This window comes from Penicillium griseofulvum (assembly GCF_001561935.1).
Source record: "Penicillium griseofulvum strain PG3 chromosome Unknown contig_90, whole genome shotgun sequence".
Taxonomy (NCBI): domain Eukaryota; kingdom Fungi; phylum Ascomycota; class Eurotiomycetes; order Eurotiales; family Aspergillaceae; genus Penicillium; species Penicillium griseofulvum.
The window spans coordinates 311598-324526 of NW_024467451.1; the positions used below are offsets into that span (position 1 = coordinate 311598).

The 12929-nt window shown below is 47.1% G+C and overlaps 4 protein-coding genes across 4 annotated transcripts; 2 read left to right on the plus strand and 2 right to left on the minus strand.

Moving 5' to 3' along the window:
• Nucleotides 1-144: 144 nt before the first annotated feature.
• Nucleotides 145-786, minus strand: PGRI_044490 (U4/U6-U5 snRNP complex subunit SNU23; the record flags this gene model as incomplete). Its single annotated transcript, XM_040792162.1, has 1 exon — nt 145-786. The coding sequence occupies one exon, from the start codon at nt 784-786 to the stop codon at nt 145-147; it is 642 nt and encodes a 213-aa protein (XP_040649218.1).
• A 1709-nt stretch (nt 787-2495) lies between these two features.
• On the plus strand, nt 2496-3262 carry PGRI_044500 (blue light-inducible protein Bli-3; the record flags this gene model as incomplete). The annotated part of the gene is made up of 3 exons (XM_040792163.1): nt 2496-2702; nt 2760-3168; nt 3237-3262. The coding sequence occupies 3 exons, from the start codon at nt 2496-2498 to the stop codon at nt 3260-3262; spliced, it is 642 nt and encodes a 213-aa protein (XP_040649219.1).
• A 208-nt stretch (nt 3263-3470) lies between these two features.
• On the minus strand, nt 3471-10013 carry PGRI_044510 (Male sterility, NAD-binding; the record flags this gene model as incomplete). Its single annotated transcript, XM_040792164.1, has 1 exon — nt 3471-10013. One exon carries the CDS (start codon nt 10011-10013, stop codon nt 3471-3473), a length of 6543 nt encoding a protein of 2180 aa, XP_040649220.1.
• Nucleotides 10014-11105: 1092 nt separating this feature from the next.
• PGRI_044520 (Winged helix-turn-helix transcription repressor DNA-binding) lies at nt 11106-12610 on the plus strand (the record flags this gene model as incomplete). Its single annotated transcript, XM_040792165.1, has 5 exons — nt 11106-11336; nt 11387-11516; nt 11565-11688; nt 11763-12217; nt 12291-12610. 5 exons carry the CDS (start codon nt 11106-11108, stop codon nt 12608-12610), a joined length of 1260 nt encoding a protein of 419 aa, XP_040649221.1.
• Between the last annotated feature and the right edge of the window lie 319 nt (nt 12611-12929).

Sequence of the window (12929 nt, forward strand, 5' to 3'; positions counted from 1 at the left end):
TTGTTAGGTCTTTAGCTCATAATTTGAATTTTGGAAGTGCTATTATTGCACATGAAGAACATGATCAGTAGAAGAAAAATGCCTGGAAAATATGCCAAAACACCATGGGTATCAAGAATAGAACGCGCACCCCGAGAACACCACTCAAGAAATGATCCCCAACCGGCCCTCCCAGCCCTCATCCTCCTGCTTAACTTTGTTCTTCTTCCGCTTTGCAATGCGCTTGAGCCTCTTCTCCTCCCTCTCCTTGGCATCAATCTCCTCCCGCTCCTTAAGCCGCGCCCCCAAATCAAGCTGCCAAGCCTTACGCTCTTCCTCATCCCTCTGACGTTTCCGATGCGCAAGCATCCTCAACCGCAAGCGCACGTCCTCAACATTCGCCCTCTTCACCTCGCCACTCTGTCCCGTCGCAATCAAATGTTGCTTGCTGTTCAAGTGCTCCACGAGCTGCAAGTTATCCTTGTAGGTAAGATCGCAGTCCTTGCAGTAGAATCCAGCGCTGCGGCCGCGTTTGCCCATCCCGGAGCTAGCGGGAACCATCATCGTCTTGCCCACCATGGATGCGACATCCAGACGCTGGTTGCGGGCTGTGGTATCTTCAAGCATACTGTAGTCGACTGGTGCGTGATATTTCTTGCCCAGTAGCTTCGCTTCGTAGCGGGCTTTGCCTTCGGCTTTGCGCTTTGCTTCATCGTCGGCTGCCTTTTTGGCGTATTCTTCACGGTCCCAGGTTTTGCGGAAAGCTGTGTCCGACACCGGAGTGCCGTATGCGTTTGGTCCTGACATATTTGTGGTGGAGATTTTGTTTCGAGGAGATGTAGTGTGAGGTTGGTGAGTGGCGATCTTTAAAAGTTGAAGCTTCCAAGTTGAGACCCGCGATATTGAAGATTATGTCAGCGATACGGATTTCCAAGGTTCCAACCTTGGGCTCAGTTGAATAACAACATAGCTCAACACATCTTGTCTTTATTCTGAGCGTTTGCAAATTGTTTATTTATTACTCAGAACACGTTTTATGAGACAGATAATTACTATCTCGAACTGCTTACGGAGTACTAGGCACCATAATGCGAAGAGTCTTATGATCACAGCCCCTTAAACCATCCAGAGCTTCTCGGAGGCTAAAAATAGGCAGATGTTTTGGATTAATCGTATTTGATGATTGTATCTGGGGAACGAGAGCTCCAATTAGAAATTAACATGGCTGCGGTTTCAGGCAACAGTTTCCTCTCCGCTCGTATAAGATGAACACCACTGTCACGTCGAGTTTACACAATTGAACTAAGCAACAATCTCAGAAAATCAGTCCAAGATGGAGCCATGCCAGCCCCCATCAAGTCCTCAATCAACGGGCGCCAATTTAATGACCCTCCCCCCGGAACTCCACATCCAAATAAGCACATACCTTTCCTACCCAGACGCCCTTGCCCTAAAACACAGCAGCCGCCACTTCTACTCGATAGTCTACACAGGCGTGCGGCTAAAAGTTGACTGGTTTGTAGAGCGGTTTGAGAATAAACTCGAATGTCCTATGGAGAAGTGCTCGTTCCGAACGGACGAGTCTTTTTGCAACGGGCGTGTGCGCGCCATTATGGAGCGCCGTCGGTGGCATCTTGAGTGTCGCCGGGTTAAAAATGGCTGCTTGGTTGTTAATGGCCACACTTGCCAGACAAATTTAATGTCAAGTTGGTTTAAAGTCAGGACACAGGGAAATAGAAGACTTGCCAAGATGGCAAAGAGCTGGGGACATGAAGGTTGGTTTCCTCCTTGGTTCTATCTTCATCTCGCCAATAAAGACATCCGCTAATATCGTGTTTCATAGCCTTTGTAATTGGTATCATGGCTGTTCTTCTGAATTTGCTGTGGCATTTGGCCCAGAGGTGAGTTATTGTTTTATGCCGCCTTGCGCGTGGATGGAGGAATTTGCTGATTGAAGTAGGACTTGGTACCTTGACAGCAGATTGAGAGGATTCTCCACGACTTCTCATTGATTGATGACTCGAATTGAATGATTTGACGTGTTGTCTCATGCCAGAATATTTCGCTCTATATGATCTTGAACCGGCATACGTACGCCCACCTAATTGTTAATAAAAATGACTCGACATGCGACCTAGCAACGATGCTCACAAAAAAACACACTCATGTGGCACTGTACAGAACGATATTTTTAAGAGACATTCAATTTTGCATCGGCATGATGTAATAGCCCTAATGGGTTTGCAGTCTCTAATGAGGAGAATCGAGATGGGCCCTGATGGAAATGCATCCCCACGGAGACAGAACTGGTGAAACCTGATCTTCACAGCTTGGGATGTTCTAAGTGATGCGGTGAAGTTGAATTTGACCTCACTTGATAGCCCTGACCCTGATCTTATCGCTGACGTCACATTGACGACCTTGTATACATCGTTCTTATATAGATTCCTCCTCCTTTCTCAATACTCTCTACTTTAATATATTCATCATTTTTTTTAAAAAAAAATCAAACAAACATGTCTACCACAGATGCCACTATCAACACCAACACGGGCAACCACCCCGTGGACCCCTACAAGACCCAGAACTTCGAAGACCCGCCTCTCGCCCAGAAGATCGAAGAGCTGGTGGAATTTATCACCCAAGTGAAATTTGGCATGTTGACAACTAAGCAATCAGAGGGCGACTATTTGGCCTCGCGATGCATGGCATTAGCCGCCAAGGTATGACTAGAGCCACAATGAAGTAAAAGAAACGTGCTAATTCATTCGCCAAAATAGGAGAATGGTGGCATCGATCTCATTTTCCACACAAACCTCTTCTCCGGCAAAACAATGGATCTCACCGTGCACCCAAAAGAAACAAACATGTCCTTCCTCGATCCCACCAGCGGAGCCTGGGCCTCCATCTCGGGAACTGCATCAGTGATTGGTGACCCTGCCATCGTGAAGAAGTACTACTCGCCCTCACTCAAGGCGTGGCTCGGGGATATGGGCGATGGTGTGCACGATGGTGGACCCTCGGATCCCCGTATTGGCGTTATTAAGCTCAAGGCCAAGCTAGCCACGCATGTTGTTGCGCACAAAGGCATAATTGGCCGTGCCTATGAAACTGTTAAGGGTGCTGTTCAGGGCAGCGTTCCTGATGTCAATGGCATTCGAGAGTTGAGTATGCAGGAATTGCATGAGTGTAGGTTTTGTTTCTCTTCCTTTTGGCATTCTGAATATGTGCAACATAGTACTAACAAGTCTCTGCAGGGCGACGGACCCATCATGATGAATAAGTGTATTTTACTTCGCTATGAATTCCTGGAGACTTGCGGTCTTATTTATGGTGTATGACTGAATGAGATATCTACATACATTTTTACCTGTTAATGACCCTGTCTGATAAGCAATTATGGAAATATTGTAGTAATTCTTGATGGTAACATTGTCCCTCCCAAATGGCCTTGCTGCTTCGTACTGTTGGCTTCAAGTCGATACATTGGACTAAGATTTCATCTCTTGATTCTGAGCTGAAGGCGTAGGTAAAAAGCCGACTTTCACAAGGAACTCGGTGCTCTTCCTTATAGCGACTTTCAATTGTAACGGTGTGCTACCACGCTTCTCCCACGACCTACCTACGACACGTCTATCTTTCTGTAAGCTCTCGATCATGTGTGCTAGTGGCCATAGGGGATGCTTCTCCCTTGTAGCTTCAATGTCAGCACGGACAAGAGCTAGCCATTCTGCCATTTCTTTAGCCTGCAGCCTATAACCCAAGCCCTGAATGATCGCCCAAAGCTCCATCCATGTGATGCCATCCACGGGCTTCTCACCCACCGTCTTCATTTTCCCCTCCAATGCCGCATCAACGATCGCCGTCGCTGTGGTCGTGGCGTCGGATATGGAAAGCCACCCGTCCGCATCAGTAGCGTTGTACGCCCCGATTTTGATACACGTCGCCACTAGCCGCCAGATATAGTCATTAGGATTTGAAAAGCCCTCGGTTGGTGTACCAATGACCCATCCTGGGTTTAAAGCAGCAATCCGGTTGGTCTTGGATGCGTCACGCCGCGCCGCACGCTTGATTACAGCCTCAGCGACAAACTTAGTCTGACTATATGCGATGGCATCGGTGGCTGAGAGCTCTTCCGCAACATCCAGCTCTTCGTGTGAGTCCCAAGGTCGACCACCCGTAACATAGAGGAATCTCATGTGGGGAACACCTATGGCGAGGAGTAACAGCTCTATGCTTGAGCCAACATTGGTGGCCTCTAGGACTTTGTAGCTCTTTGTCCAGTGCACTGTGGTGCCGCTGTGGATTATACTATCGACCGCTTGGCTACTGGCTAGTGAATCCCAGCGTGTTGGACCAAGCCCCAGATTTGGCAGTGATAGGTCGCCCCGCCAGACATCTAATTTCTCTGCGTGGTGATTAGTCCACCAGAGCGCTTTCACGGCTCTATCAATGGTGTGGTGTCTGGCTGCTTCATCGGTATCACCACGTACAAGACAAATGACACGACTAACATAGCGGTGTTCGAGGAGCTGGCGTAGGACTTGAGTACCGATAAACCCGCTGGCGCCAGTCAAGAGCACGGTGGAATATTTCTTATCTCTTTTCATCGGCAGACCATTGCCCGCTGTTTTGTTATAGCTCGCTATTCTCTGTTGGGCACTCAACAGTTTAGAATTATGCCGGCAGATTTCAGCCATGAGGTCAATTGATTCCAAAGAACGACTTGAAGAGAGTCGAACTGGGTAATCCTCAGCACTAAACGCCTGAGAATCGACCAAATGTTCAGACAGACTCCTAATACTGGTTGATTTGTCCATCAAAAGCTGCATTTCAACTTGAATATGGAATTTCTGTGAGATGAAAGACAAGAGTTCCATCATGTCCAATGAGTCTAAACCTGACGAGTGTAAAAAGACATCATTGAATTCAGTGTGCTGGTGCTGTGATTCATCTTCTCTGTATAAAAGATTATCCTGGGCCCATGAGGGACGCATGCAATGTACTTTGCGAGCTAGAGCGTATGCTGAATGCTCAGTCTGCAATATTGGTCTACTGCATGGATCTTCAAGAGACTTTTTAGACGTTTCGAAGGCTCTGTTTCCCTCAGATAAGAGCAATTCCTGGCCGATCTCACGAAGTCGTCTCCGATCTGTCTTTCCTGTGGCAGTTAGAGGCAGCTCAAGGAGAGAGAAAAGTACTGTCGGCACCATATAGCTCGGTAGATTATGTGCCAGCTGCCTTTTGACTTCATCCTCCATGGGGTATATCTTGGCTGTCAAAGTCGATCTTTCGTTGGCCTGAATGTCGTTCCCACTCACTTGGATGAAAGCCACCAACACCGGTCTAGCATTTATTTCGCTCTCAGGCACAAGGACTTCAGCCACAGCCTGACTCCCTTTTGGCAAACAATTCAAAATATGGTGTTCGACTTCCCCAAGCTCGAAGCGTTGCCCTCTAATCTTGACTTGGCTATCTTTGCGCCCTACAAATATTAGACTTCCGTCTTCGTCATACTGAACCAGATCACCTGTTTTATAAAGACGGCCGTGGCGCCCTGGTTGAGCATTTGAACCCTTCAGTAGCCATTCGGGGTCTTCGATAAACGCTTCGGCGGTCTTTTCCAGATCCCCCATATAGCCGTTCCCAACAAGCGGACCTTCAAGCAGTAGTTCACCGGTGCATGCTGGTGGTGACAAGCGGTTTTGGTCCTCTGGGTCAACAATCCATGTTACCAAGCCCACGCCTTTTCCTATTCGAATGGCATTTGTGCTGGAACCAAAAGTGTGAATCGTGCTGATTGGTGTGCATTCAGCTGGCCCGTAGGCGTTGATGATCTGGATTTTGTGCGACTGCCATCGCTCAATATCTCTGGTCATGACTGGCTCGCCAAGTAAAATCAAAGTCTCAAGATCGTGCACCATCCCCGGTTCTAGCAGACGTGCTACCGTTGGTGTCAGATTGACAATTGTAGGCCGCATGATGGCCATAATGTCGCTAATGTTATTGTTTCGATCCTTTTCGGAAGGAATACATAGACATCCCCCGCCAACCAATGTGGCTATAGTATTGTGGATCGCGGCGTCAAAAGCGTATGATGCGAGATCTAAGACCCTAGACTTCCTGGTAAAGCCCAGAAGCCCTAACTGATAGTGTACAGCGGAGCAAAAATTCTCGTGCGACACCAACACCCCTTTAGGCGCTCCGGTACTGCCGGAAGTGAAAACTGCATACATTGCCCCCAAGGATGGTTGCAATAGTGGCATGGAACTCGTAGTCTGACTCGAGATAGCACTCGAGATCTGCGATAAGTCTGGACCAATCTGAATCACCATGTCTGACAGCCTGCAGCTTAAATCCATGCTGGATTGAGAGGATAACAACAACTTCGAGCCCAGCCTTTTGAGTATTGACTGTAGTCGGGGTTCAGGGAGGAAAGGATCAAGTAAGACAAAACCTGCGCCAGACTTTAGAACACCAAGTATGGACACTATTGCCCACTTGGACTTCTCAAAGCATAGTGGCACCATAATGTGCGGCCCTAGTAGGTGCGGGCCAATCCCGAATTTGACAATCTGGGCTGCTACCGTCGTGGAAAGTCGATCTAATTCACCGTATGTGAGCTGTCCATCCCACGCGCATATAGCCGTTGCCATCGGCTGATCCTCTATCTGTCTCTCAATCATATGGTGAATTGATTCTTTCACAGCCATTGGGACAGTATGATTCCGATCCCATATTTGTTCTAAACTTCGGGGCGTGACTAACTCGATCTCTGCTATGCTCTGTTGGGATCCTGCGGTATCAAGTTGTTTCATCACGAAGTCGAGCCCTTCTAGCATTGTCTGCACAATCCATGGCTTGATCACGTTGGAGTCAAATCTAGCGTTGATCCTCTTCATGTCAATTTGCAATTCGAGCGCCAGTGCAAATGTATTGACCCATTCCGGTTCATAGCTTTCTTCCCACACCCCAAGCGTACTGTCTGACTTTATGCTTTCTTGCGATTGGATAACAAGAAGTGTCTGGAACATGCATGCCTGCTGTGCCCCGGGGCATGCTTTAGAGATTCGATGCAAGCCGAACTGTTCGAAAGGAATCATCTCCGTTGCTTGGTGCTGCACGGCTGCTAGGTAGTCCCGAACCCTCTGGGATTTCAATATCTTGATATACAATGGAGCAGTTGCGATTGTTGGGCCTACCAGCTTGTCGATACCGATAACAGGGGCACCGCGTCCTGATGTAGCGATACCAAACACCACACTTTTCGAGTTTGTCATGCTGCTAGCAAGCAGAGCCCAGGCAGCACGAACAAGCGTTGTGATTGTAACATCTCGTGGCTGTTTGTTGAGCCATGGTATTTGGTGAGTTATATCGCCGTCTGCTCCTGGCCGCCGCACAGAAGCCGGAAGCGCCGGAAAGGGGGTACAGTCACAGTCCACAAGAGCGTTGTGCCAGTAGTCAGATATCTTGTCATTGTCCTGTTCGTCGATATACTTGACAAACGCTTTGAACTCGTGCTTTGGCTTTGTCAAGGTACCATGGTACCCTCGACTAGCCATGTCTATCATGAGCGACAGTGACTCGCCATCGTACAATGCATGATGAAGCGTCCACACAAACCATCGGCGTATGCCTGTATCATCTGTGACGATGGTGTAACGTGCAAGAGGTTGCCCAAGCTCCATTGGCCGTTTTTTATCCACTTCAAGATACTCGCTCAACCCCATTGTATGAGTCCACTGAATTTCTTCGTTCAATACCAACTGCAAGAGATCCATGTCGCTGGACTGCACAATCCTTGTGCGTAGGATTGGTATATTCTGAGCCATTTTTTCCCATACTCGACAAAAGTAACTTGTTTGGATGGTGGAACGCAGTTCCAAAGTGCGCTGGATCATGTATTCCCCAGGATGCTTTAAGGACAGGGATAGGAGACCTTCTTGAAGAGGAGTGCACGGGTAGGCATCTTCCATGATGGCGGGATCTAGTTGATACTTAATTGCAATTTCCTGAAGAAGCAATTTCTTGTCGAAACTGTCCCTTAGAAGGGCAAAAGGCGGAATCTTGTCAGCGGCCTTGTCAGCCACATGATGGCAGCGGCTGACTAGGCTACCTAGTGCAGGATACCGCAAGATATCTGAGACTGTGAGGCCAATTCCAGCCTTTTGAGCTTCGGAGACAACCCGCATTGCAGCAATCGAGTCTCCTCCTAACCGAAAGAAATTATCTTCGTATCCTACCAGCGCCGGGTCAATGGCCAGAACCTTGCCCAATATCTTCTGTAGCTGTATTCCGAGATGTGAATTTGGTTTTGGTTTTGGCATTTGCTTTTCCCTTTCCATGAATTGATGAAAACACGAAGTGCCAATCTCACGTAGTCTTCTTCGGTCCAGTTTCCCTGCCACCGTCGTAGGTAGTTCCCGTATAGAGAAGAATATACTGGGAACCATATAGCCTGGTAGGTGCTGGTCTAGCATGACCTTGATATCGGTGGAAATATCAAGTATCTCTGCGATGCACGTAGATTCCAGCTGTTTGCAGTTTGGTGAAAATTGGCAAATTTGAATGAAAGCTGCCAATACCGGACTTGGGTTCTCCTCTTTCGGAATAACAATATCTACTATGACTTTCTTTGCTTCTGTCATGTGTTCCTGCAAAAAGTGCTCGACTTCTCCAGGCTCGACTCGCTGTCCGTGAATCTTAATCTGCGTATCTTTGCGTCCGACAAATGTCAAGCTTCCATCCTCGTTATAATGAACAAGATCTCCTGTTTTATAGAGACGTTGTCCATGCCGTCCTGGATGTCCCAAAGCTCCTCGTCTCAACCACACTGGGTCTCGGATAAACACCATTGATGTCCTCTCCGGATCATTCCAATACCCCTCACCCACAAGTGGCCCTTCTAGAATTAGCTCGCCGATGTTACCGAGCGGAAGTAAGTGATCTGGATTATCTGGATTGACGACCCATGTCACCTGGCCAGCCCCAATACCTATTCGAGTGACTTCTTGTGGACAGGACGCGTGGCTATTGATGACACTGTATGGAGTGCACTCACTTGGCCCGTATATGTTGAGAACTTGGACTTTTCCCCACCAGCGGCTAACATCCTTAAGGTATAAAGGTTCAGCAAGGAAATGAATCGACTGTAGTGTAGGGGTATCCTTAGGGTCCAGCAGTTGGGCAACGGAGGGTGTAAGAGCAGCAACATTTGCACGCAGAGACGTTATGCTCTGAGCCAGGTTGTTCATCCGATCTTGCTCCATTGGTACGCATAAGCATGCTCCTGCAGCGAGAGCTGTAAAAGTATGACTGATTGATGCATCGAAGCTGTATGGGCTAAAGTCGTAGACCCTCGATTCTTTCGTAAATCCGAGATGTTGCGCCTGGTGGTAGAGAGCTGATGCAAAATTGCGATGGGACACAATGTACCCTTTTGGAGTTCCTGTGCTGCCTGATGTAAAATTCAGATACATGACGGAGGACGGGCAACCTTGGGGAAGTCGCGGATCCGCTTGAACATTCGAGTTGAAAAATGTTCGATCGATGGGAACCACATTTCGAGCCAATCGTGAGCTGAGTGCCTGGCTTGATGCAGAAGACAAAATAAGGTCTGCTTTAACTTGTTGGACGATGAGATGGAGACGATATTCCGGGAATGAGGTATCAAGCATTACAAATCCACCACCTGCCTTAAACACCCCAAGCATGGCAACTGTCGTCCACACCGACTTCTCAAAGCAGAGAGGTACCAATACGCCAGGTCCAACTCCCAATTTGATGAGTTGGTTTGCTAATTTTGTAGCAAGTTCATCCAGTTCGCCGTACAGTAAGTCTCCATCCCAGGCACAGATAGCAACTGCATTAGGCTGGTCTTGAGCTTTCTCTTCGAAGATCTCATGAACGCATCGATCAATCGGTTCTGGATATACCTTGTTCCATTCCCAAATCTTTTCTAGATCTATTGGTGTCATTATCCCGATGTCTGTCAATTTGACATCTACACATTCATTCTGCTCCACAAGTGACATTGCCGAGATGATTGACCACCTTTCTTCGATATGCTAATTACTGTGAAGTATAATAATGGGCTCTCTTTATTTCTCATATCTAAATAGCTTTATATACATACGTGTCTATAAGGTCTTTTGCCTTGTGATGGTGGCGCGTCCCACATTGGCTAGATGGTTCGGGAAATTCTTCCAACAAAGCCATTTTATATCATATGCCATGTTACACTTTGTGTTGTGCAACTACACACTCCGGCACTTTCCGACTTGGTTTATTGACTACGAGCGCGCAAACCTCCCTGTGCTGGTATGCCCTAACATACTCAATAGGCGTGTTAGGCTTGGAGTACAGTTACACAACTTGCGTATCTAAACCAGGATTTCTGGGCTACCTCGCATAGTATCACGCAATTGTACCACGGGGGTAATAGACAGTAACTGTTCATGTCACCCTTGTCTTGCCCAATTTTATTCATCACAAGTTATAATTGCAAATGACCATTTCCCAAGGCCGCTTATGTGGCCCACTATTCTTGAATTCTTATCATAGTATAAAGGAAAGTAATAATATTGATTTGTGTCCTGAGCCACATTCAATTCATAGTAAACGTAATGCGTAACTGGAATAAACTATGCGAGACGATAACAAAATGCGAGGTGCAATATTATGGGATGACGGATACGCCTTGAGCCTCAAGCCATGGAGCGAGGCCACCGAGGTTGAAATCAATCAGTGGACCTCGCTGATCTGTCAAATTCATGTGTAGCTAATACCTAATATCTTTCTAGCCTATGACCCTTCGGCGTACGCGTCAGAAAGAGGTCTCCGTATTTATAAATTACGTCCTGTATCACTAGAATCCAGAGTTTCCGGTATGGCAGTCTTTTTTTACTTTAGTCACTACATATGTAAATAGTCGTGGATTAGGGAAAAGATATGATTTAGGTGATACGGCTCAACACTCGAATTGACTGCTGTGTTTGATTTTACTATATGAAGAGAGCAAGAATAATGTGTTGTAAAATCTTTGATGTTAGAATAGGAGTATACCCACACCTATTCATCCATTCCAACCAACAACCCCTTCAGTTTCACCTCCCTCATTCATTAGCATGGCAGACCAGAACGAAAAGAATACTTCCTGCCCTGTTGACCTCCTTATCGTCACGCGTCCAAGCATGGCTGAGGCAGTCCCTGGCTTGCTGGAGGAGGTTATCAAAGGCGTCGATAGTCTAACTACTGGAACTGATGAGGACCGCAAGGATCTGTTAGTCAAGTGTCGAGCTTTGACTCGAGCTCTTGAGACTCCTCGTGAAACGATGGCTGACCACTGCTGGGGACAGGTAAGTGCTATTCAAATGTTATTGTCCGACCAGAATAAGTGATATAATAGATGGGTGCAATCGCTGCTATAGGTTTCGGCGTGGACTCGGGATTATGGGTGTTGATGGCTCAAAATGGCGATGAACCCCAGAAGGTAACCGATTTGGCTGTGAGCCTTGGGGTCGACCCTAAACTTCTCGGTGAGTCTCGCATAATAAGTTCCGATACTCTAGTTGACTGTATTCTAGGTCGTCTGATGCGACATGTCTGTGCTATGGGACTGCTCGTTGAAACTAGTGAAGATGAATACAGGACCACAAACTATACCAAGGCGCTGAGCCTTCCTCAGCTTGGGCATGGGTATCTTGGTCTGTAAGTGCTCGCTTGACCTTATGTCAGACTCTACAAGGTAATGGTACAACTAATACCTCTTATCACCCGCTTAGTACCGCTGCCACCGGTGCAGGCACCTTGAAATTCCACGAGTTTTCCCGAAAGCGGGGTTGGGTAAATCCGACAGATTGTCAGGACACATCTCTGATGTATGCCTATAGTACTGACAAGGACATATTCTCCTGGGTGCATGATTTGGGCTATGGAAAACATCTTAATGATTATCTTGGTGGCTACAACATAGGTCGCCCATGGTGGATGGACCCCTGTGTCTATCCTGTGAAGGAGAAACTTATCGATGGGGCCGATTCTAGCCCAGATGCATCATTTCTCGTGGACATTGGCGGCAACGTGGGCCATGATTTGGCGCGATTCCACAGTCGCTATCCGAATGCTCCCGGAAAATTAATCCTTCAAGATTTGCCTATGATGATACAACAAATTAAGGATCTAGATCCGGCTATAGTTCGAATGGAGTATGACTTCCATCATGAGCAGCCCATTAAAGGTAAGAGTTCAAAGGTCCCTCATTTCGTTCTAACTCTATCAATTTCCAACAATGTTACTTATACTATCGCCAGGAGCTCGTGCGTATTATATACACTCGACACTACATAACTGGTCGGACGATGTATGTGAAAGCATACTTGCGCGAGTAAAAGAAGCCATGAAGCCCGGATATAGCAAACTATTGATCAATGAGAACGTTATACCGGACACTGGTGCCCATTGGGAAGCTACGGGACTCGATATGATGATGCTGACCCTATTCTCTTCCGAAGAACGCACTACCGCAGCGTGGTACGACTTGATTGAGAGGAAAGCGGGCTTGAAAATTGTTGAAATATGGGGAGCTGGAAATGGGGTTGAAAACGTGATTGAGTGTGTCAATGAGCGTTAGAATAAGGATTATCAGTCAAAATTTATGTACGGAAAAGAAATTGCTATAGTGCAGTCAAAAAAGCGACGAAATAGTAATATTAAATGTTGTATAAACTGTCCGGACGAGGTTTTTCGTATAAAGCAATACAATCCCCCAATGAAAACGACAGTGGAACATATCAGACAAAGTAGCCTCTCTAGGCCATGAACAGGAACCTAGCTTCTTGCTATAGCCATCGATTGGATTCATCAAAGCAACCAGTTGGCTCCTGAAAGGGGCGCAAGAATTGATAGTGCCGAAAACGAATCCAACCGCATCGGCCGAAGATGATATAAAG